The sequence below is a fragment of the Streptopelia decaocto genome (assembly GCF_964273445.1).
Source record: "Streptopelia decaocto genome assembly, contig: HAP1_SCAFFOLD_1993, whole genome shotgun sequence".
NCBI classification, from domain to species: Eukaryota; Metazoa; Chordata; class Aves; order Columbiformes; family Columbidae; genus Streptopelia; species Streptopelia decaocto.
Window position 1 is genome coordinate 1 of NW_028116029.1, and position 25,115 is coordinate 25,115.

A 25,115-nucleotide genomic window follows, 5' to 3' on the forward strand; every position below is an offset into this window, starting at 1 on the left:
CCCGCGCCCCAAAACCCCCCCAAACCCCCTACATCCGCGAGTTCGAGGTGCCCCCGCGCCCCAAAACCTCATAACCCCCCCATAACCCCCTACATCCGCGAGTTCGAGGTGCCCCCGCGCCCCAAAACCCCCCCAAACCCCCTACATCCGCGAGTTCGAGGTGCCCCCGCGCCCCAAAACCTCATAAACCCCCCATAACCCCCTACATCCGCGAGTTCGAGGTGCCCAGAGCCCCCCAAAACCTCTTAACCCCCCGATAACCCCCTACATCCGCGAGTTCGAGGTGCCCCCGCACCCCAAAACCCCCCCAAACCCCCAACCCCCTACATCTGCGAGTTCGAGGTGCCCCCGAGCCCCAAAACCCCCCGTGAACCCCCAAACCACCCCCTGAACCTCCCAACCCCCTACATCAGCGAGTTTGAGGTGCCCCTGCACCCCAAAACCCCCCAAACCCCCTACATCCGCGAGTTCGAGGTGCCCCTGCACCCCAAAACCCCCCCAAACCCCCTACATCCGCGAGTTCGAGGTGCCCCTGCACCCCAAAACCTCATAACCCCCCCAAACCCCCTACATCCGCGAGTTCGAGGTGCCCCTGCACCCCAAAACCTCATAACCCCCCCAAACCCCCTACATCCGCGAGTTCGAGGTGCCCCTGCACCCCAAAACCCCCCCAAACCCCCTACATCCGCGAGTTCGAGGTGCCCCTGCACCCCAAAACCCCCCGTGAACCCCCAAACCACCCCCTGAACCTCCCAACCCCCTACATCAGCGAGTTTGAGGTGCCCCTGCACCCCAAAACCCCCCCAAACCCCCTACATCCGCGAGTTCGAGGTGCCCCCGCACCCCAAAACCTCATAACCCCCCCATAACCCCCTACATCCGCGAGTTCGAGGTGCCCCCGCGCCCCAAAACCTCATAACCCCCCCATAACCCCCTACATCCGCGAGTTCGAGGTGCCCCTGCACCCCAAAACCTCATAACCCCCCCAAACCCCCTACATCCGCGAGTTCGAGGTGCCCCCGCGCCCCAAAACCTCATAACCCCCCCATAACCCCCTACATCCGCGAGTTCGAGGTGCCCCCGCGCCCCAAAACCTCATAACCCCCCCATAACCCCCTACATCCGCGAGTTCGAGGTGCCCCCGCGCCCCAAAACCTCATAACCCCCCCATAACCCCCTACATCCGCGAGTTCGAGGTGCCCCCGCACCCCAAAACCCCCCCAAACCCCCTACATCCGCGAGTTCGAGGTGCCCCGCGCCCCAAAACCCTCCTGAGCCCCCCAAAACCCCCCCAAAACCCCCTGTGAACCCCCAAACCACCCCCTGAACCCCCCCCCCGACCCCCCTTTTCACCCCTGTCTCCCCAGGACCCCCGCGATGCGCCCCCCCCGACCCGCGCCGAGACGCGGGAGGAGCGAATGGAGCGAAAGGTACGGCCGGGACCCCCAAAACACGGGGTGCAGACCCCCTCACGTAGGGCTGGGGGTGTTGAGGGGGCCCCAAAACTGGGAGCACGGGGACATGTCCCCCCCAGATCTCAGCAGCTGCAGTTTTGGGGTGCAGGGCTGGTTTTTTGTCCCCCCCCTCCAGGTTTTAGGTCCCCCCGGGTTTTGGGGTCCCCCTGAGGTTCATTACCCACCCCCCCGGGTTTTGGGGTCCCCCTGGGGTTCATTGCCCACCCCCCGGGTTTTGGGGTCCCCCTGAGGTTCATTACCCACCCCCCCGGGTTTTGGGGTCCCCCTGAGGTTCATTACCCACCCCCTCGGGTTTTGGGGTCCCCCTGGGGTTCATTGCCCACCCCCCGGGTTTTGGGGACCCCCCGCTGCCGTTTGGGGGTCCCTGATGTGCCCCCCCTTTGCCCCCCCCCAGCGGCGGGAGAAGATCGAGCGGCGGCAGCAGGAGGTGGAGTCCGAGCTCAAGATGTGTAAGTTGGGGGTCCCTGGGGTGGGGGGGTCCCCCCATTCCCCTGCCCCCCCTTTCCCCCTGACCCCCCCTTTTTCCGCCCCCCAGGGGATCCCCACAACGACCCCAACGCCCAGGGAGACGCGTTCAAGACCCTTTTTGTGGCCAGAGTGGTGAGTTCGGGGGGTCCCCTCGAATTTCTGGGGGTGCCCCCAAATCTGGGGGGGGGTCTCCCCTAATCTTTGGGGTCTCCTCTGCATTCTGGACGCCTCCCCCAATCCTTGGGGGTCCCCCTTAATCCACGGGAGGGTCCTTCCAAAATTCAGGGGGTCTCCCGCAATGTGTTGGGGTGTCTCCACTCTTTGGGGTTCCCCCCAGTCTGTGGGGTCCCCCCATTCCCTGGGGTCCCCCCAAATCTGTGGGGGTCTCTCTAATCCTCGGGTTCCCCTGTAGTCTGGGGGGGGTCCCTCCAGTCTTCAGGGGTCTCCCCGATCCGTGGGTCACCCCCCAATTGCCACAACCCCCCATATTTTGGGCCCCCCCAGAACTACGACACGACGGAGTCGAAGCTGCGCCGCGAGTTCGAGGTTTACGGCCCCATCAAGCGGGTGAGCGCGGGGGGATCCCCCAAACCCGACCCCCCAACCCGCCCCCCCAACCCGCCCCCTGTCCTGGGCGCCGCCTGTTCCTACCGCCGCGTTCCGCCTGTCCGCTCAGATCTACATGGTGTACAACAAGCGCTCGGGAAGCCGCGCGGTTACGCGTTCATCGAGTACGAGCACGAGCGGGACATGCACTGTGAGTACCCCCCGCCGCAACCCCCCTTTCCCCCCCTACAACCGCATGTACAACCTCTAAAAAAACCACAACCGGGCCCTCCCGGGGCCCTGCGGGTAAGTACAACCAGGGGCAGCAGCTACAGGCGGCCGAGGCTGCAGGCGGCCGAGGCTGTAGGGGGTTGAGCCGCGAGCGACCGAGGCTACAGGCGGCTGAGCTGTTGGTGGCTGAGGCTACGGGTGGCGAGGGGCACAGGCGGCCCTGGCTACAGGCAGCCGAGCTACAGGCGGCTGAGGCTACAGGCGGGCAAGCTGTAGGCAGGCCAGGCTATAGGCGGCTACACTGGAGGCGAATGGGGCTACAGGCGGCCGGGGTTGTAGGTGGCCCAGGCTAGTGCTGGATAAGCTGTAGGCAACTGGGAGGCTACAGGTGGTGGCCAAGGTTACAGGCAGCCACACTATAGGTGACCAAGGCTACAGGCGGCCACGCTGTAGGTAACTGAGGCTACGGGTGGTTGTCTGAGTTGCAGGTGTTGGCCAAGGCTACAGGCGGCCAAGCTACTGGTAGCCAGGGTGACAAGTGGCCGAGGTGCAGGCTGCTGACCAACTACAGGCGTTGGCCAAGGCCATAGGCAGCCAGGGTACAGGCGACCAGGAGTACAGGCAGCCGAGGTTACAGGTAGACAAGCTACAGGTTGTAGACAAAGCTGCTGGTAGCCAAGGCTACAGGCAGACACTCCACAGGTGGTGGTGGAGCTGTAAGTAGCCATGGCAACAGGCAGCCAAGGTACGTGCAGCGGCCAGCTACAGGCAGCCAAGTTATCGGCAGGCGAGGGTACAGGTGACAAGCTGCAGGGAGCCACATCGTTGTCAGGCAGGGCTACAGTCAGTCAAGCTACAGTCAGCCAAGGCAACAGACAGCCAAACTGTAGGCAGGCAAGGGTACAGGTGACAAACTACAGGAAGCCAAAGCTGCAGGCAGCTGAGGTAACAGGCGGCCGAACTACAAGGGGCCAGGGCTACAGTCAGTCAAACTACAGGCAGCCAAGGCAACAGTTGGTGAAGCTACAGGCAGCCAAGGTTACAGGTGCCAAATTATAGACAGGCAAGACTACAGGCAGCTAAGCTACAGGCAGGCAAAGTTACAGTCGGTCAAGCCACAGGCAGCTAAGGCTACAGGGAACCAAGCTACAGTCAGGCGAAGCTACAGGTGGCAAACTACAGGCAGGCAAGGTAACAGTCGGTGAAACTATAGCCAGCCAAGGCAACAGTTGGTTAAAGTACAGGCAGCCAAGCTTACAGTCGGTGAAACTCCAGGCAGGCAAGTCAACCGTTGGTTAAGCTACAGGCAGCCAAAGCTACAGTTGGTGGAACCACAGGCAGCCAAGGCCACAGCTGGTTAAAGCACAGGCAGGGGAGTACAGGCGGCCCCGGGTGACAAGGCGCGGTCCCCGGCCCGGCCGCAGCTCAGGACGCGCCGCTCTGTCCATCCCGCGCGCGTCCGTGTGTCGGTGCCGGCGGGGCGTCCGTCCGGGTCGCTTGGCGGGGGGGGGGCGCGGCCCGTGGCCGGCCGGGTGTATTAACACTGTTTTATTGTCACTGCAGCCACCTTTGTGATGGCTTTTGCCACTGCTGGCTTGCAGCTGTCCTAGTGCTCCCCCTTCCAACACCCTCTATGGTTGGTATAAGGGTTTGTATCTGGGTAAGACACGTTTTAACCCCCGGCAGGAACCACCGGCGGGCGGCGGGGGGGGTCCCGGGAGCCCCCCCGACCCCCCGCGGCGGGGCCGAGAGGAGCCGTCCCGGGGGGACCCGCGCGGGGGGGGGACGCGGCGGCGGCGGCTGCGTCCCCCCCGGGCGCCCCCCCCGCCTCCTCGACACCCCCCTGGTTGTGGGGGGGCCCCGCACCGCTCCCCCCGCGCGGGCGGGGAGCGGACGTTTCCTTCCCCCCCCACGGTCGCGGCCTCAGTCTCCGCTGAGGTGGGGACGCGTGACCCCCCCCTTGCTTCTTCTTTTGGGGGGGCCCTAAGGGACCCCCCCACCCCTTAAAGTGATGGGGGGCAACAAGGCAGGACCCCCTCCCACCCCCAGTGTCCCCGTGTGGTTGTTGCCCGAGGTGGGGGGGCAAGTACCCCCCCCCCCCCCAAATTGGTCCCAGGGTGGGGGGGGCGCCCATGGCGCCCCCACCCCCTCCCCCAAAAAATAATAAAGGGTTGGGACCCCCCCCGTGAGCTTGGATGTTTGTGTAGAACCTATAGTATTGTTTGGGGGGGGGGACAGGCCCTATAGCGAGGGGGGTGGGAATGGGGGGGGGGCTGAGCCCCCCCTGGGTTTGGGAAACGACCCCCCCTGGTCCCAGCGACCGTGGGGCGGGGGGGGTGGCGAGGGGGGGGGTTGTGTCGTGACCCCCACACCCCACGTGGGGGGGGTCGGGGGGTCCCGGGGGGGCGGGGCGGGGGGTCGATGGGTCTCAGGTAAGGGCCCCAGCGCCTGCTCAGGACCAGCGGCTGCCGGCACCGGGGCCCCCCAGGCGGGGGGCGCGTGGACCCGCCCCGCCCAGCGCCCCAGGAGTGACGGGAGAGTCCATGGGGACGGGGGGGGGGACCGGTGGCGCCTTAACGGGGGGGCGGGTGCCCCGAATTGCGGTGGGTGCCCCCCCCAGGCTGGGGTGAGTGTGTCGGGGGGTGCGTGTGTTGGGGGGCGTGTTGGGGGGTGCGTGTGCTTTGGGGGGTGCGTGTGCTTTGGGGGGGCACCGCTCAGGTAAGGCACCCATGGGGGAGCCCCCCCAGGAAGAAGAGCTGGGAGGGGGGTGCATTTGCAGGTAGACGAGGTGCCCCCCCAAAAAATGATTGGGGGGGGCTGAGTGTGTTGGGGGGGAGTTATGGGGGGGCACCGCTCAGGTAAGGCACCCATTGGGGCTCCCCCCCAAAATAAGAAGGGGGGGGTTAATTTGCTAATACAGGGGGTGCCCCCCCGGATTGTGTGATGGGGGGGGGCACAGTCATTTTTTGTGGGGGGGTCTTCACTCTCCGTAACCCTTTTTCCTTTCCAGCCGCGTCTTTTGGGGGGGGGGAGGGGGGGCACCTCATTTTGCCCCCCGATCTGGGGGGGGTTCGTTTGTGGGGCTGTTGGTGGGGGCGGGTGTGTTTTTGGGGTGGGGGGCGGGTTGAGCGGACCCCGGTGTCACTAACGTGTGTGCCCCCCCCGCCCCGCCCCCCCCCCGGGCCCCCCCACGTGTTTTCCAGCCGCCTACAAGCACGCGGACGGGAAGAAGATCGACGGGCGGCGGGTGCTGGTGGACGTGGAGCGCGGGCGCACGGTCAAGGGCTGGCGGCCCCGGCGCCTCGGTCAGTGCCCCCCATATCGGGGTGAACCCCCCGGGTCGGGGTGACCCCCATGTGTGACACCCCGTCCTGCAGGGGGCGGTCTGGGGGCACCAGGGGGGGTCGCAGTGTCGGGGTGACCCCCATGTGTGACACCCCGTCCTGCAGGGGGCGCTCTGGGCAGCACCGGGGGGGTCGCAGTGTCACAGTGTCAGGGTCACAGTGTTGGGGTGACCCCCATGTGTGACACCCCGTCCTGCAGGGGGCGGTCTGGGGGCAGCAGGGGGGTCGCAGTGTCGGGGTGACCCCCATGTGTGACACCCCGTCCTGCAGGGGGCGGTCCAGGGGCAGCGGGGGGGGGTCGCAGTGTCGGGGTGACCCCCATGTGTGACACCCCGTCCTGCAGGGGGCGCTCTGGGCAGCACCGGGGGGGTCACAGTGTCACAGTGTCGGGGTGAATGTGTCGGGGTGACCCCCATGTGTGACACCCCGTCCTGCAGGGGGCGGTCTGGGGGCAGCGGGTGGGGGTCGCAGTGTCGGGGTGACCCCCATGTGTGACACCCCGTCCTGCAGGGGGCGGTCTGGGGGCAGCGGGGGGGTCGCAGTGTCGGGGTGACCCCCATGTGTGACACCCCCCATCCTGCAGGGGGCGGTCTGGGCGGCACCCGGCGCGGCGGAGCCGACGTGAACATCCGGCACTCGGGCAGGGACGACACGTCGCGATACGACGAGCGGTGCGTTGGGGGCGCCCGGGTCCCTGCGTCACTTGGGGTCCCTGGGTCACTTGGGGTCCCCTGGGTCACTTGGGGTCCCTGGGTCACTTTGGGATCCCCTGGGTCACTTGGGGTCCCTGGGTCACTTTGGGGTCCCTGGGTCACTTGGGGTCCCCTGGGTCACTTTGGGGTCCCCTGCGTCACTTGGGGTCCCCTGGGTCACTTTGGGTTCCCTGGGTCACTTGGGGTTCCCTGGGTCACTTGGGGTCCCTGGGTCACCTGTGGGTCTCTCTATCACCTTTGGGTCCCCCATGTCCCCCCAGTGTCCCCAATACCCCCCCACCCCCAGTGTCCCCCATGTCCCCGATCCCCCCACACCCCCCAACATCCCAGGTCTCCCCAGTATCTCCAATCCCCCAATGTCCCCAATGCCCCCATATCCCCCCGCACCCCTCAATGTCCCCAATCCCCCCAGTATCCCAAATCCCCCAGTCTCCCCCATCCCCCACTGTCCCCAGTGTCCCCCACCCCCCGCACCCCCCAATGTCCCCGATCCCCCCAGTATCCCAAATCCCCCAGTCTCCCCAATCCCCCACTGTCCCCAGTGTCCCCCATCCCCCGCACCGCACGCCCCCCCAACCCCCCCGTTCTGTCTCCGCAGCGACCGCGAGCGCGAGCGCGACCGCGACCGGCGCGAGCGCTCGTCCCGCGACCGCGACCGGCGGCGCTCCCGCTCCCGCGAGCGGCGCCGGCGCACGCGCAGCCGCGAGAAGGACGAGCGCGAGCGCAAGCGCCCGAGCAGCCGCGACCGCAGCAAAGAGCGCGAGCGCAAGCGCCGCTCCCGCTCCCGCGAGCGCAAGCGCGAGCGCGAGCGCGACAGGAAGGACGAGGCGGGCGCGGAGGCGCCGGAGCCGCCCGAGGAGCCGGGGGGGGGCGCGGGGGAGCCCGGAGCGCCCGACGCGCTGGGGCCCGAGGAGAAGAACCGCGAGCGGCGGCGGCACCGGGAGCGCGAGCGGCGGCGCGAGCGGGAGCGCGGCGGGGAGCGCGAGCGCGAGCACAAGCGGGAGCGGGGCGGGGAGCGGCGCGAGGAGCGGCCCGCGGGCCCCGAGGGGGCGGAGCCGCTGGGGGGCGGGGCCGGCGAGCCCCCCCGGACATGTTCCTGCAGCCCGACTCGGGCCCCGACGGCTACTTGGGGGGGGAGAACGGCTACTTGATGGAGCCCCCCCTGGAGTGAGGGGGCGAGCTGGGACCCCCCCGAAATATCCCCCCACCCCCCTTTTTTTGTTCTTGGAAATAAAGGTGTTTTAATGGAAAAAAAAGCGGCGTTTCGGGGGGGCTTCGGTGGGGGTTGGGGGGCGCGTGACTGGGGTTGGGGACCCTCCCCCCGCGTGGAATCACCCCCCCCGGGTGGGACCCCCCCCTTCCCTGGTGTGAGGGGGAAGTTGTACCCCGAAAATGGGGGGGGGGAGCTGGACGGTGATTTGGCGTTTCTGGCCCCAAAATGGGTTTGCATCAAGTTTGGGCGCGGGGGGTTCTGCAACATGGGGGGGGTGTCCCTAAAGTGGGGGTGTCCCTAAAGTGGGGGTGCCCCCGATTTGGGGGGGATTACCTCCTAAAAGAGGTGCCCCCCCCAACTGTGGGGGGGGTCTCCTCCCCCAAAATGGGGGCTGCGTCCCCCCAAATATTGGGGCTTTTGTGCCGCTTTCCACACGCACGGTTCGGGTCCTTCTCCCCCCCCCCCCCCCCCAATTTGGAATCCCCCCGGATTTGGGCTCGTCCCGTGCGTGCGCACACGTGCGTGCTGGGGGCGGGGCTGCGCATGCGCGGGCTCCTCCCCCCGCCCCTATTTCCCGCGGAGCCGCGCGCGGCGGGGGGCAGGGCGTGGCCGGGCGGGGCCGAGGGGGCGTGGCCGGGCGCGCGCGCGCGGGAAGATGGCAGCGCTGAGCGGGGACCCGCTGGGGCTGGAGCGGGGTACGGGGGTCACGGGGTCACAGCGGGGGCGGGGGGCCATGGGGGGGCGGGGGGTTCGGGGGGGGTGCAAAGTCGGGGGCTGGGGTGGGGGAGGGGGTGCGGGGTGTGACGCGGAGGGGGGAGAATATTGGCGGGTCCCTAAGGGGGTGTTGGGGGGGTTGGGTTGATGTTTGGGGGCCCTGGGGGGGGGCATTGGGGAGACATGGGGGCTCCTGGGGGATGTTGGGGGGCCCCATGGGGATGTTTGGGGGTCCTGGGGGACACTGAGGGTCCTGTGGATATTGGGGACCACTGGGGGGCTCTGGAGGTTATTGGGGGTCCCCGTGGGGATGTTGGGGGTCCTGGGGGATGTTGGTGGTCCTGGGGGATTATTGGGGGGGTCCCAGGGGCCTCTGTGTCACCCGGGGGGTTCAGGGTCCCCGCGGGGGTGTTGGGTCCCGGGGGGCTCCGGGGGTCGCGGGGTGACGGGGTCGGGGGTCCCCAGACGTGTCGCGCGCCGTGGAGCTGCTGGAGCGGCTGCAGCGCAGCGGGGAGCTGCCCCCCCAGAAGCTGCAGGCGCTGCAGCGCGTCCTGCAGAGCAAGTTCTGCTCCGCCATCCGGGAGGTACCGCGGGGACCCCCCCACGGGGACCCCAACCCACAGGGACCCCCACAGGGACCCCAAAACCCACATGGGACCCCAACCCTCACAGGGACCCCACAGGGACCCCAAAACCCTCACAGGGACCCCCACAGGGACCCCAACCCTCACAGGGACCCACACAGGGACCCCAAAACCCACATGGGACCCCAAAACCCTCACAGGGACCCCACAGGGACCCCAAAACCCACACAGGGACCCACACAGGGACCCCAAAACCCACACAGGGACCCCCAACCCACACAGGGACCCACACACCCACGGGGACCCCCACCCACACAGGGACCCCCACAGGGACCCCAAAACCCACATGGGACCCTGAACTCACACAGGGACCCACATGGGACCCCAAAACCCTCATGGGGACGCCACATCCCCACGGGATCCTCAGTATCCCCCAGGGCCCACCAACATCCCCCCAGCACCCCCCAATATCCCCCAGGGCCCCCCAGTGACCCCCCAGTCCCCCCAGTATCCCCCAGCACCCCCCAATATCCCCCAGGGTCCCCCAGTATCTCCTGGGCCCCCCAACCCCTCCCAGCCCCCCCGGAGTCTCCCCAAATCCTCCCCAGCAGCTCCTGGGGCTGGGGGGGCTGCCCCGGACGCCTGGGTCCCCCCAGATCCCTGTGGGGTCCCCCCAGGTGTACGAGCAGCTCTACGACACCCTGGACATCACCGGGAGCCCCGAAATTCGGGCTCACGCCACCGCCAAGGTACCCCCAAAACCCCCCAAACCCCCCGCACCCCAAACCCCCTGCACCCCCAAACCCCCCAAACCCAAAACCCCCCAAACTCCCCGCACCCCAAACCCACTGACACCCCACATTCTCCAAGACCCCCCTAACTTGCCCAGGTAACCCCAAACCCCCAGGACCCCCCCCCAACCCCACTTGGAACCCCCAAATTCCCTGGGTCCCCAGTAAACCCTCTGGGTCCCCCAGACCCCTTGGGATCCCCCTCAAATCATCCCTGGGGACCCCAATAACCCCCCAGGGACCCCAGCGCCCCCTGGGGACCCCGGTGCCCCCGCGCTGCCCTGTCACCCGCGGTGTCCCTGTGTCACCTGTCCCCCCCACGGTGCCCGTCTGTCCCCCCCACGGTGTCCGTCTGTCCCCCCCACGGTGCCCGTCTGCTGTCCTGGCTGCACCTGTCCTGTCCCTGTGTCCGTGTCTCCCTGTCCCCATCATGTCCCCAAATCCCCGTGTCCCCACGGTGTCCCCACGTCCCCACGTCCCCGCAGCGTCCCCATGTCCCCGGATGTCCCCATGTCCCCAATGTCCCCACGGTGTCCCCATGTCCCCGTGTCCCCACGGTGTCCCCATGTCCCCACAGCGTCCCCGTGTCCCGGTGTCCCCGCAGCGTCCCCATGTCCCCGGATGTCCCCATGTCCCCAGTGTCGCCGCGGTGTCCCCATGTCCCCGCAGCGTCCCCGTGTCCCGGTGTCCCCGCGGCGTCCCCATGTCCCCGGATGTCCCCATGTGCCCAGTGTCCCCAATGTCCCCACGGTGTCCCCATGTCCCCGTGTCCCCGCGGTGTCCCAGGCCACGGTGGCGGCGTTCGCGGCCAGCGAGGGCCACGCGCACCCGCGGGTGGTGGAGCTGCCCAAGACCGAGGAGGGTTTGGGCTTCAACATCATGGGCGGCAAAGAGCAGAACTCGCCCATCTACATCTCGCGCGTCATCCCGGGGGGGGTGGCCGACCGGCACGGGGGGCTCAAGAGGGGCGACCAGCTGCTGAGCGTCAACGGCGTGGTGAGCGGGGGGCACGGGGACGTCATGGGGGGGGTGTTGGGGTGTAACAGGGTGTTGTTTGGGGGGTGGCTGTCGGGGTGTACTGGGGTGTTGGGGTGTAACCGGATGTTGCCGGTGGTGTTGCGGTGTGATGGGGTGTAACGAGGTGTAACTGGGTGTTGTTTGGGGGTGGTGTGGTGTAACGGGGTGTTGTTTGGGGTGTTGGGGGGGGTGTGTGTCGGGGTGTAATGGGGTGTTGTTTGGGGGTGTGTGTCGGGGTGTACCGGGGTGTCGGGGTGTAACCGGGTGTTGCTGGGGGTGGTGCGGTGTGCCGGGGTGTAATGGGGTGTTGTTTGGGGGTGTGTGTCGGGGTGTGACCGGGTGTTGCTGGGGGTGTTGTGGGGTGCCGCAGTGTGACCGGGTGTTGTTTGGGGGTGTGTGTCGGGGTGTTGGGGTGTGACCGGGTGTTGTTCGGGTGTGTCAGGCTGTTCGCGGGCGCAGAGCGTGGAGGGCGAGCAGCACGAGCGCGCGGTGGAGCTGCTGGGGGTGTTGCGGTGTGTCGGGGTGTGACCGGGGTGTTGTTGGGGGTGTGTGTCGGGTGTTGCGGGTGTCGGGGTGTGACCGGGGTGTTGTTGGGGGTGTGTGTCGGGTGTTGCGGGTGTCGGGGTGTGACCGGGGTGTTGTTGGGGGTGTGTGTCGGGTGTTGCGGGTGTCGGGGTGTGACCGGGGTGTTGTTGGGGGTGTGTGTCGGGTGTTGCGGGTGTCGGGGTGCGACCGGGGTGTTGTTGGGGGTGTGTGTCGGGTGTTGCGGGTGTCGGGGTGTGACCGGGGTGTTGTTGGGGGTGTGTGTCGGGTGTTGCGGGTGTCGGGGTGTGACCGGGGTGCGCGGGCGCAGAGCGTGGAGGGCGAGCAGCACGAGCGCGCGGTGGAGCTGCTGAAGGCGGCGCAGGGCTCGGTGAAGCTGGTGGTGCGGTACACCCCCCGCGTGCTGGAGGAGATGGAGGCGCGCTTCGAGAAGCTGCGCACGGCGCGGCGGCGCCAGCACAACAGCTACTCGTGAGCACAAGAAACGCCCCGAAACGAGCCCCAAAACACCCCGAAAACACCCCCGAAATGCGCCCCAAAACACCCCCGAAACGCGCCCAAAACCGCCCCCAAAACAGCCCCGAAACACCCTGAAAACGCCCCAAAACCCACCCAGAAACACGCCCCAAAACACCCTGAAAACAACCCGAAACGTGCCCCAAAACACCCCCGAAACACCCCAAAAACACGCCCCAAAACACCCTGAAAACGCACCCCAAAAACATGCCCCGAAACACCCCAAAACCCCCCCCAAAAACACGCCTCAAACACCCCAAAACACCCCGAAAACACCCCTGAAACGCGCCCCAAAATGGCCCCAAAACACCCCGAAACGCGCCCTGAACATCCTGAGATGTGCCCCAAAACACCCCAGAAACACCCCGAAAACGCACCCCGAAACACCCCGAAACACCCTGAAACACCCTGAAAATGTGCCCCGAAACATCCCAAAACGCACCCCGAACACCCTGAAACGCACCCCGGACACCCCGAAACGTGCCCCCAAATAAACCCCATGCGCTGAAAAAGTGCACCCCCAAATCCTGCACCCCAAAAAAATGCACCCCCCAAATCCTGCACCCCAAAGATCCTGCACCCCCAAATCCCGCCCCAATTTACTGACCCCTCTCAATTTCACCCCACAGGTCGCTGGAATCGAGGGGGTAGAGCCCCCCCCCCCGGAACCCCCCGGGCCCCCCAAAACCCCGGTCCCCCCGTCCCCTCTGTATATTTGGGTTATTTATGGGGCGCAGCCCCCCTGTACAGTATTTATTGACCCCACTGAACGGCTGACGTGTGTCATGGGACGGGGCTCGGACGCCTGGGTCCGCGCGGGGGGGACACGTGGGGGGGGGGGGGGTGCTGTGAGTATGGCAACGAGTGGGGGTGTGTGGAAGGGGAGGAGGGGCTGTTGCCATGGTGATGGGGGGTGGAGCTGTCACCATGGGAACAGGTGGATGGGGTGGTCCGTTTCCATGGCGCACGGGGGGGGGGGGGGTGTGATCCTGTCTCCATGGCACCGCAGTGGGCGGGGCGGTCTGTCTCCATGGCAACGGGCGTGGAAGGGCGGGACCGTTTCCATGGCGACACGGGAGGAGCGGTCCTGTCTCCATGGCAACACGCCTGGATGGTCCGTCTCCATGGAGACCTGCTGGGGGAGGGCGGACACCCGTCTCCATGGCAACGCGCCTGGATGGATGCGCCGTCTCCACGGCGACAGGGAAGGGGGGGGGGGTGGTCCCGTCTCCATGGCAACGTGCAGGGGTGGGCAGTCCATCCATCTCCATGGAGACCTGGAGGGGGGCGTGGCCCCGTCTCCATGGCAACACGCGTGCGCGGCCGCCCCCCGCCCCGATGACATCACCCCAACGCCGGCCCCGCCCCCCGCCGCCTCCCATTGGCCGCGGGCGTCGGCGCTCCCCCTCCCCTCGCCCTCCCCCCGCCCTCCCCGCGCGGGGGCGGGGCCAAGGCTCCGCCGGACCCCAGGCCGCAGTCCCATTGGTCCGCGCCGCCGTCCGTCAGCGCCGCTCTTAAAGGGCCCGCGCGGCGTTTTTTTTTCGCGGAGCCAGGCGGGGGGGCTCGGCGGCGGGGGGGGGGGGCGGGCGGCGGCCGCGGGGCGCGGGGCGCGGCGGGGGCCTGGACGGGAGCGGGGGCGACGGGCAGAGACCCCCCCCTCCCCGGCGCCCCCTCCCCACCGGCCGCCTCCCTGCACCGGAGCTGCCGCAGCGCCGCTTGCAGCCCAGGTAGGACCGGGCCCGAGCCCCCCCCACCCCCCCACCCCCGGACCCCTCCCCCACACCCACCATCACACCCCCACCCTGGACCCCCCACCCCCCCAATGACCCCCTCCCATTGCTCCCAGTCATCCCCATCGCATCCTGCAGTGCATCCCCAAATTGACTCCCCCTACCCCTCTGCAACCCCCATTGCACCCCCACTGCACGCCCCCATTGCACCCCCACCGCATCCTCCGGTGCACCCCCAAATTGACACCCACCTCCCCAGACCCCTCTGCACCCCCATCGCACCCCCACATTGGCCCCCCCAAGGCCCTTTTGCACCCCCTCCATTTCTCCCAGTCATCCCTAATTTCACCCCCCCCATTGCACCCCCCCATTGCAACCCCCATCGCATCCTCCGGTGCACCCCCAAATTGCCACCCCCCCCAGGCCCCCATTGATAACCCACAGGCCTCTTTGCACCCCCATTGCATCCCCACAGCGTCCCACGTTGCCCCCCCACATCCCCCCTCCCATCCCGCATTGCACCCCCCATCTGCAACCCCCTTTGCATTCCCACTGCACCCCCAAACTGACACCCCCAGGCTCCAGACGACCCCCCATTGCACCCCCCCACTGCAACCCCCTTTGCATTCCCACTGCACCCCCACATTTGCACCCCCTCTGCACCCCGACATCTCCCCTTTGCGCCCTCATTGCGTCCCCCATTGCACCCCTGCACTGCAGCCCCCCCATCGCACCCCCAATTGCACCCCAAATTGACACCCCCCAGGCGCCTCTGCACCCCCATTGCACCCTCCATTTCACCCCCCCGTTAACAACCCCCAGTCCCCATTGCACCCCCCCATTGCACCCCCTTTTTGCACCCCCCTTTGCACCCCTCTGTATTCCCCCCCAATCATGCCCGTCTGTCACACGTGGGTGCCCCCCTCCACACCAGGGACCCAGGCGTCCGGGGGCCCCCCTGGGATTTGGAAGGGGGGGGGGGGGGTGGAGGGGGACACACACCCCCCTGTGTCAGGGATGGGGTTGGGGGACCCAGGTGCCCGGGGACCCCCTTGGGTTTTGGAGGTGGGGGGACCCTTGTGTCCGGGGGTGGGGGTTGGGGGGACTCTGGTGTCCGGGCCCCAAACGTGTGGGGTGCTGGGGGGGTAAGGGAGCCGGGGCTTCCTGCTGGGCCCCCGTGCAGGCAGGAGGATGTATGAGGTGCTGCCCATTCCGTGCTGCAGGCAGGACGCAGGCAGGACACAGGCAGGAGGATGCACGAGGTGCTGCCCGTTCCGTGGTGCAGGCAGGACACCGGCAGAGTGCGGGCAGAGCACGGGCAGGGTGCAGGCAGAGCACGGGCAGGGTGCAGGCAGGATGCAGGCAGGATGCAGGCAGGAAGATGTGTGAGGTCCTGCCTGTCCCGTGGTGCAGGCAGGACACAGGCAGAGTGCAGGCAGAGCGCAGGCAGGATGCTCTGGGAGGTCCAGACGGTGCAGGCAGAGTGCAGGCAGGACACAGGCAGGATGATGCACAAGGTGCTGCCTGTTCCATGGTGCAGGCGGGACACAGGCAGGAAGATGTGTGAGGTCCTGCCTGTCCCCTGGTGCAGGCAGGATGCTCTGGGAGGCCCAGGAGATGCAGGTGGTGCAGGCAGAGCGCAGGCAGGGTGCAGGCAGGACACAGGCAGGATGCAGGCAGAGTGCAGGCAGGATGATGCACGAGGTCCTGTCTGTCCCGTGGTGCAGGCAGGATGCTCTGGGAGGTCCAGGAGATGCAGGCAGAGTGCAGGCAGGACACAGGAGGACACAGGCAGGACGCAGGCAGAGTGCAGGCAGGACACAGGCAGGACGCAGGCAGGACGCAGGCAGAGTGCAGGCAGGACACAGGCAGGACGCAGGCAGAGTGCAGGCAGGACGCAGGCAGGACGCAGGCAGAGTGCCGGCAGGACGCAGGCAGGACGCAGGCAGGACGCAGGCAGAGTGCAGGCAGGGTCCTGTAGGAGGTGCTGATGTCCACGCCCCCCGCTCCAGGCAGGGCTGCAGCGCCGGGTGGGCCGGCGTGCGAGGCGCTGCTGTCCTGCTGTCCTGCTGTCCTGCTGTCCTGCTGTCCCGCTGTCCTGCTGTCCCGCTGTCCCGCTTTCCCGCTGTCCTGTCCTGCTGTCCTGCTGTCCCACTGTCCCGCTGTCCGTCTGTCCGTCCCGCGTTGCAGGCCGGGCCGCGGGCCCCCCCGTCGGCAGGATGATGTGCGAGGTGCTCCCCACCATCAGCGAGGACGCGCGGCGCGGCTCGGGCGCCCCCGAGGAGCCGGGGCTGGAGCAGCTGATGGTGCAGATGCTGCGCGAGCGCGAGCGGCTGCTGGAGACGCTGCGGGACACGCAGGAGGCGCTGGCCACGGCGCAGCTGCGCCTGCGCGACCTGGCGCACGAGAAGGACTCGCTGCAGCGCCAGCTGGCCAGCGCCCTGCCGCAGGTGGGCGGGGCCGCGAGGGGCGGGGCCGCGAGGGGCGGGGCCTAAACGGGTGGGGCCTGGGGGGTGGGGCCTGAGGGGGTGGCGGGGTCAAGGTGAAGGAGTAGGGAGGCGTTAAGGTGTGGCTTGGTGAGGGCGTGGCCTAATGGCCAGGGCTTGAGGGGGTGGGGCTTGAGAGGGTGGGGTTGGAGAAGGGATGGGGAGGGGCGTGGGGTGGGCGGGGTTAAGGGGATGGGAGCGTGAAGGAGGGGGGTGTGGCTTGGCTGGGGGCGGGGCCTAAGGGGCGTGGCGCGTGTGGGTGGGTCCCATGTGTCCCCTGATGTCCCCGCTGCCCCCGCTGTCACTGATGTCCCCGCTGTCCTCGCTGTCCCCACTGTCACTGATGTCCCCGCTGTCCCCGCTGTCCCCTGATGTCCCCGCTGTCCCCGCTGTCCCCGCTGTCCCCTGATGTCCCCGCTGTCCCTGATGTCCCCACTGTCCCCGCTGTCCCCGCTGTCACTGATGTTCCCGCCGTCCCCGCCGTCCCCGCTGTCACTGATGTCCCCACTGTCCCCACTGTCCCCGCTGTCCCCGCCGTCCCCGCCGTCCCCGCCGTCCCCAGGAGCTGGCGGCGCTGACCAAGGAGCTGAACCTGTGCCGGGAGCAGCTGCTGGAGCGCGAGGAGGAGATCGCGGAGCTGAAGGCCGAGCGCAACAACACACGGGTGAGCACAGCGGAGCACCGGTGCTGTCACTGGCACTGTCACCGGCACTGTCACCGGCACTGTCACCAGCACTGTCACCGGCACTGTCACCTGGTGCTGTCACCGGCACTGTCACCAGCACTGTCACCAGCACTGTCACTGGCACTGTCACCGGCACTGTCACCGGCACTGTCACCTGGTGCTGTCACCAGCACTGTCACCAGCACTGTCACCTGGCACGGTCACTGTCACCTTCCACCTGGCACTATGACCCCATGTCTGCAGCTGCTGCTGGAGCACCTGGAGTGCCTGGTGTCCCCACATCCCCATGATGTCCCCACACCCCCATGGTGTCCCCATGGTGTCCCCATGGTGTCCCGTGTCCCCATGGTGTCCCCGTGTCCGCAGCTGCTGCTGGAGCACCTGGAGTGCCCGGTGTCCCCACATCCCCATCATGTCCCCATGGTGTCCCCATGGTGTCCCCGTGTCCCCATGGTGTCCCCGTGCCCGCAGCTGCTGCTGGAGCACCTGGAGTGCCTGGTGTCGCGCCACGAGCGCTCCCTGCGGATGACGGTCGTCAAGCGCCAGGCGCAGTCCCCGGCCGGCGTCTCCTCCGAGGTCGAGGTGCTCAAGGCCCTCAAGTCCCTGTTCGAGCACCACAAGGCCCTGGATGAGAAGGTGGGACCTGGCGGCACCTCCTGGTCCCCAAGGGTGGCCCAAGGGTCTCAGGGTGGCTTCTGGTGGCAACCAGGGGTGTCTCAGGGCTCTCAGGTGGGTTTGGGGGGACCCGGTGGCAACCAGGGGTGTCTCAGGTGGGTTTGGGGGGACCTCTAGCACCTGGTGGCCCCTGGGGGTGTCTCCAGGGTCTCGTGTGGCTTTGGGGGTGACCTGTGGGACACGGGGGACAGGGCTGGGGACACCAGGAGATGTTTGGGCGACCCAAGTGGCTCTGGGGACAATCCAGGAGGTCCCCGGGCTCTGGGGAATCTGGTGGCCCCCCCAAGGGCTCGTTGGCCAATGTGGGGGGGTCCCAGGGGCACCCGCGGGTGCCGGTGGCCGCGGGTCACCCCGGTGTCCCCAGCAGGTGCGGGAGCGGCTGCGGGTGGCCCTGGAGCGAGTGGCCGTCCTGGAGGAGGAGCTGGAGGTGTCCAACCAGGAGGTGGGTGACACGGGGTGCGGGTGACACGGCGGGCGGGTGTCCCGTGCGCGGGTGTCCCGGGGTGACGCCGTCCGTCTGTCCGTCCGCCCGCAGTCGCTGTCCCTGCGCGAGCAGCTTTCCCGCCGACGCTCCGGCCTGGAGGACGCGCCCAGCGACGGGGACGCCCCGGTACCAGGGGTCAGGGGTCACGGGGCCGGGGGGGGTGGGGTCAGAGGTCAAGGTCACGGGTTGGTTGTCAAGGGCAGAGGTTGGATGTCAGGGGTCAAGGGTCAGGGGTCACATCCCCCCATCCAAGCAGCCCCTGAGATCCACGGGTCTGGGGGGGGGGTTGGGGAGACGGGGTCAAGCTCAGAGGCCAAGGCCGAGCTCAGGGGTCAAGGTCGAGCTCAGAGGTCAAGGCCGAGCTCAGAGGTCAAGGTGGAGCTCAGAGGCCAAGGCCGAGCTCAGGGGTCAAGGCCGAGCTCAGAGGTCAAGGTGGAGCTCAGAGGTCAAGGCTGAGCTCAGGGGTCAAGGCCGAGCTCAGAGGCCAAGGTCGGGCTCAGGGGTCAAGGCCGAGCTCAGAGGCCAAGGTCGGGCTCAGGGGTCAAGGCCGCGCCGTGTCCCGCAGGGCGCGCCCGAGGGCCGTCGGCGCGAGGCGGAGCTGGAGGCGTCGCTGTGGCGCCAGCGCGCCGTGGCCGCGCAGCAGCGGGAGCGCGCGGCCGCCATGAGCCGCCAGCTGGGCCGCCTGCAGGACGAGGCGGCGGCCGCGCAGCGCGAGCTGCAGCGCGCGCAGGAGAGCGGCGCCAAGCTGCAGCGCGACCTGCGCGAGGTACCGGGCGGCGGGGGGGGGCAAAATGGGGACACGGGGCGGGGGGCAAAATGGGGACACAGGGCAAGGGGGCGCCCCAGAAATGGGGACACAGGGCAAGGGGGGGCCCCAGAAATGGGGCACAGAGGGCAGGGGGCGCCCCAGAAATGGGGACACAGGGCAAGGGGGCGCCCCAGAAATGGGGCACAGAGGGCAAGGGGGGGCCCCAGAAATGGGGCACAAAGCCCCGAGTGGAGGGACCAGGCCTGGCCTGGGGGGACCAAGCCCGGGCTGGAGGAACAGCCCCAAACTGGGGCCCATCCCTGTCCCCATGATGTCCCTGTCCCCATCCCCTCCCCGCTGTTCCCCTGTCCCCTGTCCCGCTCTCCCCTGTCCCCCCATCCCACTGTTCCCCCGTCCCGCTGTCCCTGTCCCCCTGTCCCCCTGTCCCCCTGTCCCCCTGTCCTGCTGTCCCCCGTCCTGCTGTCCCCGTCCCACTGTCCCCCTGTCCCCCATCCCCGTCCCCCCGTCCCCCGTCCCGCTGTCCCCTGTCCCCCTGTCCCCCGTCCCCCCGTCCCCCATCCTGCTGTCCCCCCGTCCCCCGTCCCGCTGTCCCCCGTCCCCCGTCCCCCGTCCCCCTGTCCCCCCGTCCCCCGTCCCACTGTCCGCCAGGCGCTGGCGCAGCGCGAGGACATGGAGGAGCGCATCACCACGCTGGAGCGGCGCTACCTGAGCGCGCAGCGCGAGGCCACGTCCCTGCACGACGCCAACGACCGGCTGGAGAACGAGCTGGCCAGCAAGGACTCGCTGTACCGGCAGGTGACGGCCCGCGGGGCCAGGGACACCAACGGGGACACCCTGGGACCCCAACGGGGACACCAACGGGGACCCCAACGGGGACACCCTGGGACCCCAACAGGGACACCAACGGGGACACCCCTGGGAGCCCAAGGGGGACCCCAACGGGGACCCCAACAGGGACACCAATGGGGACACCCCTGGGAGCCCAACGGGGACATCAACGGGGACACCCAACGGGGACACCCCATGGCCGTGTCCCCCACCCCATGGCCGTGTCCCCCACCCCACAGCCATGTCCCTCACCCCACGGCCGTGTCACTCACCCCACGGCGCTGTCCCTCACCCCACGGCCGTGTCCCCCACCCCACGGCCGTGTCCCTCACCCCACGGCTGTGTCCCCCGCCCCACGGTGCTGTCCCCCACCCCATGGCCGTGTCCCCCGCCCCATGGCCGTGTCCCTCACCCCACGGCCGTGTCCCTCACCCCACGGCTGTGTCCCCCGCCCCACGGTGCTGTCCCTCACCCCACGGCGCTGTCCCCTGCCCCATGGCCGTGTCCCTCACCCCACGGCCGTGTCCCTCACCCCACGGCGCTGTCCCCCACCCCATGGCCGTGTCCCCCACCCCATGGCCGTGTCCCTCACCCCACGGCCGTGTCCCCCACCCCATGGCCGTGTCCCTCACCCCACGGCCGTGTCCCCCACCCCATGCCATGTCCCTCACCCCACGGCTGTGTCCCCCGCCCCACGGTGCTGTCCCTCACCCCACGGCGCTGTCCCCCACCCCATGGCCGTGTCCCTCACCCCACGGCCGTGTCCCCCACCCCACGGCCGTGTCCCCCGCCCCACGGCCGTGTCCCTCACCCCACGGCCGTGTCCCCCGCCCCACGGCGCTGTCCCCGTCCCCAGAGCGAGGAGAAGGGCCGGCAGCTGCAGGAGTGGCTGGAGGACGCCAAGGCCAAGCTCCAGCAGACCCTCCAAAAGGCCGAGACGCTCCCCGAGATCGAGGCGCAGCTGGCGCAGAGGGTGGCGGCGCTCACCAAGGTGGGGGCACAGCCTGGGGGGTCTGGGGGCTTCTTCGGGTCCTGGGGGGGTCCTGGGGGGCTTGGGGGTGCAGATCTGGGAGATACAGAGGAGGTGTCCAGCCTCATGGGTCCCTGTGACCCCCCCAACCCCATGGCCCATATCCGCATGTCCCCATGTTCCCATATCCCCATGATGTCCCCCTGTCCCCCCCATGTCCCCCCATGTCCCCCTGTCCCCATGTCCCACCCGTCCCCATGTACCCTGTCCCCATGTCCCCCCGTCCCCCCCTGTCCCCCCCATCCCCCTGTCCCCCTGTCCCTCTGTCCCCTGTCCCCCCCATCCCCCTGTCCCCCTGTCCCTCTGTTCCCCCGTCCCTCTGTCCCCCCGTCCCCCCGTCCCCCTGTCCCCGTCCCTCTGTCCCCCTGTCCCCCTGTCCCCCTGTTCCCCCATCCCTCTGTCCCCCTGTCCCCCTGTCCCCCTGTCCCCCTGTCCCCGTCCCCCTGTCCCTGTGCCCCCCAGGCCGAGGAGCGCCACGGGAACTTCGAGGAGCGGCTCCGGCAGCTTGAGGCGCAACTGCAGGAGAAGAACCAGGAGCTGCAGCGGGTGAGACTTCGGGGGCAACCCCCCCAATCTTGGGGACCCCCCCGACCTTGGGGACCCCCCCCAATCTTGGGGACCCCCCCGACCTTGGGGACCCCCCCAATCTTGGGGACTCCCCCCTGAATCTGGGGGTCCCCCCAGGCCCGGCAGCGGGAGAAGATGAACGACGAGCACAACAAGCGGCTCTCGGAGACCGTGGATCGGCTGCTGTGCGAGTCCAACGAGCGGCTGCAGCTGCACCTCAAGGAGAGGATGGGGGCTCTGGAGGAGAAGGTGGGGGGTCTTGGGGCTTTGGGGAGCGTCTTCGGGGCTCTGGGGGGTCACAGAGCGGTCTGGGGGGTTGTGGTGGGTTTGGGGGGGCTGGGGGTCCTGGAAGGGTCCAACGAGCAGCTGCAGCTCGAGGTGCAGGTTTGGGCTCTGGAGGAGAATGGGGTCTTAGGGGGTTTGGGGAAGCCTGGGGGGGTCCTGGAGAAGGTGGGGGGTCTGGGGGGGGGTCTTGGGGATGTGGGGGGACATCTGTGAATTATTTTGGGGGTCCCCCTGCTTTGTCCCCCCCCCCAAACCCCAGAACTCGCTGAGCGAAGAAATCGCCAACATGAAGAAGCTGCAGGATGAGCTGCTGCTCAACAAGGTTGGGGGGGTCGGGGGGGCCTGGGGGGGTCAGGGGGTTCCCAGCACTGACTCCCCCTCCCCAAAATGCCCTCGGCCCCCCAGGAGCAGCTGCTGGCGGAGATGGAGCGGATGCAGCTGGAGCTCGACCAGCTGCGGGGGCGGCCCAGCTCCACCTACTCCAGGTACCCCCGAGCCCCCCAGCCCCGCCCCCCAAGCCCCCCAGGACCCCCCAAAACTGCCCCCCCAATCCCCCCCAGGACCCCCCAAATCTGCCCCCCCAATCCCCCCCAGGACCTCCCCAAAACTTCCCCCCCCAAACCTCCCCTGGATTCCCCCCCAAAAAACCCAAAACCCTTCCTGGGAGCCCCCAACCCCCCCGATCCCCCTTAATTGTCCCCGGACCCCCAGACCCCCCCCCCCAGTTACCACAGGACCCTCCCAATTATCCCCTAATTACCTAAAGACCCCCCAGACCCCCTCCAATGACCCCCAGCCCCTAACATGTGTCTGGGGTCTGGGGGGGTCGCACCCCCACGTGCCCCCCCGGCCCCCCAGGTCCCTTCCGGGCAGCGCCCTGGAGCTGCGGTACCCCCAGAGCCCCGGGGGGGGCGCCCCCCTGGACCCCTACGGTGCCCCCCCCCCCCGCAGGGCCCGCAAGGCCCGATGGGCCCCCCCGAAAGAGGAGGCAAAGGTGGAGGGCGGGGGGGGTCAGGGCGGGGGTTGGGGGATTTGGGGGTGAATTTGGGGGAGCTGGGGGGGTGGGGGGATCTGGGGGGGGGTTGGGAATGGGGGGGGCTGATGGATATGGGGGGCTGGGGGGTTGGAGGGTTTTGGGGGTATTTGGGGGGTTTCAGGGGGGCTGGGGGTGTTGGGGGATTTGGGGGGTTTCAGGGGGCTGGGGGGTTGGGAACATCTGGAGGGGATTTGGGGGTGGGGCTTTTGGGGGGATTTTGGGGGCTCAGGGAGGGGCTGGGGGGGTTGGGGATTTTGGGCGGGTCAGGGAGGGGATTGGGGGGCTCTTAATCTGCTCCTTCCTCTTCCTCATCTTCTTCCTCTTCCTCTTCCTCCCCATCTCCATCCTTGGCATCTTCTTCCTCATCATCTCCACCTTCATCTTCATCTTCCTCATCGGCATCGTCTTCCTCATCTTCACGCCCATCTCCATCTTCATCATCGTCTTCACCTTCATCTTCTTCATCTTCATCTTCATCTTCATCTTCATCTTCACCTTCACCTTCACCTTCATCTTCATCTTCATCATCTTCTCCACCTTCCTTGTCCATCTTCATCTCCATCATCCTCATCTTCATCTTCTTCCTCATCCTCTTCCTCATCTTCACCCCCATCTTCATCTTCACCATCTTCTTCCTCATCCTCATCCTCCCCCTCCCCCCAGGGCGGGGACTGGCGGGGCCGCCCCTCCCCCCCGAGGGCTCTGACGAGGAGCGGGGGGAGGGGCCGGGGGGGGGGCGGGGGGGCGGGGGAGCCGCTGTCCCCCCCCGGCCAGACGGACGTACAGACGCTGGCGGTGCTGCTGCAGGAGCAGCTGGAGGCCATCAACAAGGAGATCAAGTGCGCGCCCCGAAACGCAGGGACCCCCCGAAACACCCCCAGGGACCCCGAACCAGGGACCCTCCAGGGACCCCGAAACACCCCCGGGGACCCCAAACCCGGGACCCTATGGGGACCCCAATACACCCCCGGGGACCCCGAACCCGGGACCCCCGAACCTGGGACCCCCTGGGGACCCCAAAACACCCCCGGGGACCCCAAACCCGGGACCCCCCCGGGGACCCCAAACCCCCTTAGGACACACGGACACTGGTGGTGCAGCTGGAGGCATCAATGAGATCAAGCGGGGGGGGGCAAATCCCAGGGACCCCCAGACCTGGGCCCCATGTTTGGGCCCCCCCTGACCCCCTCTTGCCCCCAGGCTGATCCAGGAGGAGAAGGAGAGACCTGGAGGGGGTGTGAGGGACACTGGGGGGGGATGCCATGTATTGGGGGGTCCCATGTTTCGGGGCCCCCCCTGACCCCTTCTTGCCCCCCAGCTGATCCAGGAGGAGAAGGAGTGCACGGAGCTGCGGGCGGAGGAGCTGGAGAGCCGGGTCGGGGGGGGGGCTGTGGATGGGACCCCCCGGGGCGGTACCGGGGGGGCGGGGGGGGCAGCCCCTCCCTGCCCCCCTCCCTGGCCAGCCCCTCCCCCCCAGCAGCGGCCGCTCCACCCCCGGCCCGCCCCGCCCAGCCCCGCCCGCGAGGTGAGACCCCCCCCCAAATACAGGGGGACCCCCGAAAATACAGGGGACCCCCAAAACTGAGGGGGACCCTCCAAATGATGGCAACTTCTCCAAATGGTTGGGGACCCCCTCAAAATGATGGGAGCCCCCCCCCCCAAATGATGGGGACCCCCTAAAATGGATGGAGCACCCTCCGATGATTGGGGACCCACCAAAGGGGGGGGACACACACCCCAAATGATTGGAACCCCCCAGAATTATGGAGAATCCCCCAAATTATTGTGAATCCAAAATGGGCGGGGGTGGTGACCAGAATACAGGGTGTTTCTGGGACCCCCAAAATTACAGTGTTTGTCCCCCCCCCAAATTACCTCCCCCTTCCCCCCCAGAACCACGTGCCCAAGGAGGAGCTGCGGGGGGGGAGGGCCTGGGGACCCCCCAGGACCCCCCCGAGCACCCCGAATGGAGCGGGGGGGCCCCCCCGTGGAGGAGGCAAGAGACCCCCGGGCGGGGTGAGTTGGGCTGGGGGAATATTGGGGTCCCTGGGGGGTCCTTGGGGTGCGGGGGGGTGCTGGGGGTTCTCTGGGGGTTTTGGGGTGTGAGGGGGGTTAATGGGGGATATTGGGCTCCCTGGGGGGTTCTTGGGGGCGGGGGGGTCTGGGGGTTCTCTGGGGGGGTTATTGGGGTCCCTGGGTGTCTCTGGGGGGTACTGGAGTCCCTGGAGGGGGGTCTCTGGGTGGTATTGGGGTGCGGGGGGGTCCCGGGATGCCCATGGGGGGGTCTCTGGGTGGGGGGCATTTGGAGCCTGGAGGGGTTATGGGGAATCCCGAAGGGGTGACCCCCCCCCCAATACTTCCCCTCCCAGGCTGGTCCCCGAGGGC

At 68.3% G+C, this 25,115-nt stretch overlaps 3 protein-coding genes across 3 annotated transcripts; all 3 read left to right on the plus strand.

Annotated features, from left to right (window-relative positions):
- Positions 1-283: 283 nt before the first annotated feature.
- SNRNP70 (small nuclear ribonucleoprotein U1 subunit 70) lies at positions 284-8,033 on the plus strand (the record flags this gene model as incomplete). The annotated part of the gene is given in 11 exon segments (XM_082077058.1): positions 284-515; positions 1,136-1,196; positions 1,368-1,430; positions 1,870-1,924; positions 2,011-2,075; positions 2,448-2,510; positions 2,620-2,641; positions 2,644-2,700; positions 5,924-6,025; positions 6,648-6,735; positions 7,376-8,033. Coding segments are annotated over 11 exon segments (1,361 nt in total), but the record flags the coding sequence as incomplete, so codon positions are not given.
- A 573-nt stretch (positions 8,034-8,606) lies between these two features.
- LIN7B (lin-7 homolog B, crumbs cell polarity complex component) lies at positions 8,607-12,919 on the plus strand. Its single transcript, XM_082077059.1, has 6 exons — positions 8,607-8,685; positions 9,170-9,288; positions 9,966-10,037; positions 10,866-11,075; positions 11,950-12,110; positions 12,785-12,919. Exons 1-6 carry the CDS (start codon positions 8,646-8,648, stop codon positions 12,804-12,806), a joined length of 624 nt encoding a protein of 207 aa, XP_081933185.1. The 5' UTR covers positions 8,607-8,645; the 3' UTR covers positions 12,807-12,919.
- A 3,185-nt stretch (positions 12,920-16,104) lies between these two features.
- Positions 16,105-24,746, plus strand: LOC309452434 (liprin-alpha-3-like; the record flags this gene model as incomplete). Its single annotated transcript, XM_082077060.1, is given in 18 exon segments — positions 16,105-16,335; positions 16,934-17,035; positions 17,528-17,692; positions 18,099-18,173; positions 18,267-18,341; positions 18,781-18,981; positions 19,633-19,779; positions 20,669-20,803; positions 21,305-21,388; positions 21,527-21,658; positions 21,954-22,016; positions 22,100-22,179; positions 22,553-22,688; positions 23,394-23,565; positions 23,568-23,569; positions 24,049-24,132; positions 24,135-24,255; positions 24,624-24,746. Coding segments are annotated over 18 exon segments (2,128 nt in total), but the record flags the coding sequence as incomplete, so codon positions are not given.
- Positions 24,747-25,115: the final 369 nt, after the last annotated feature.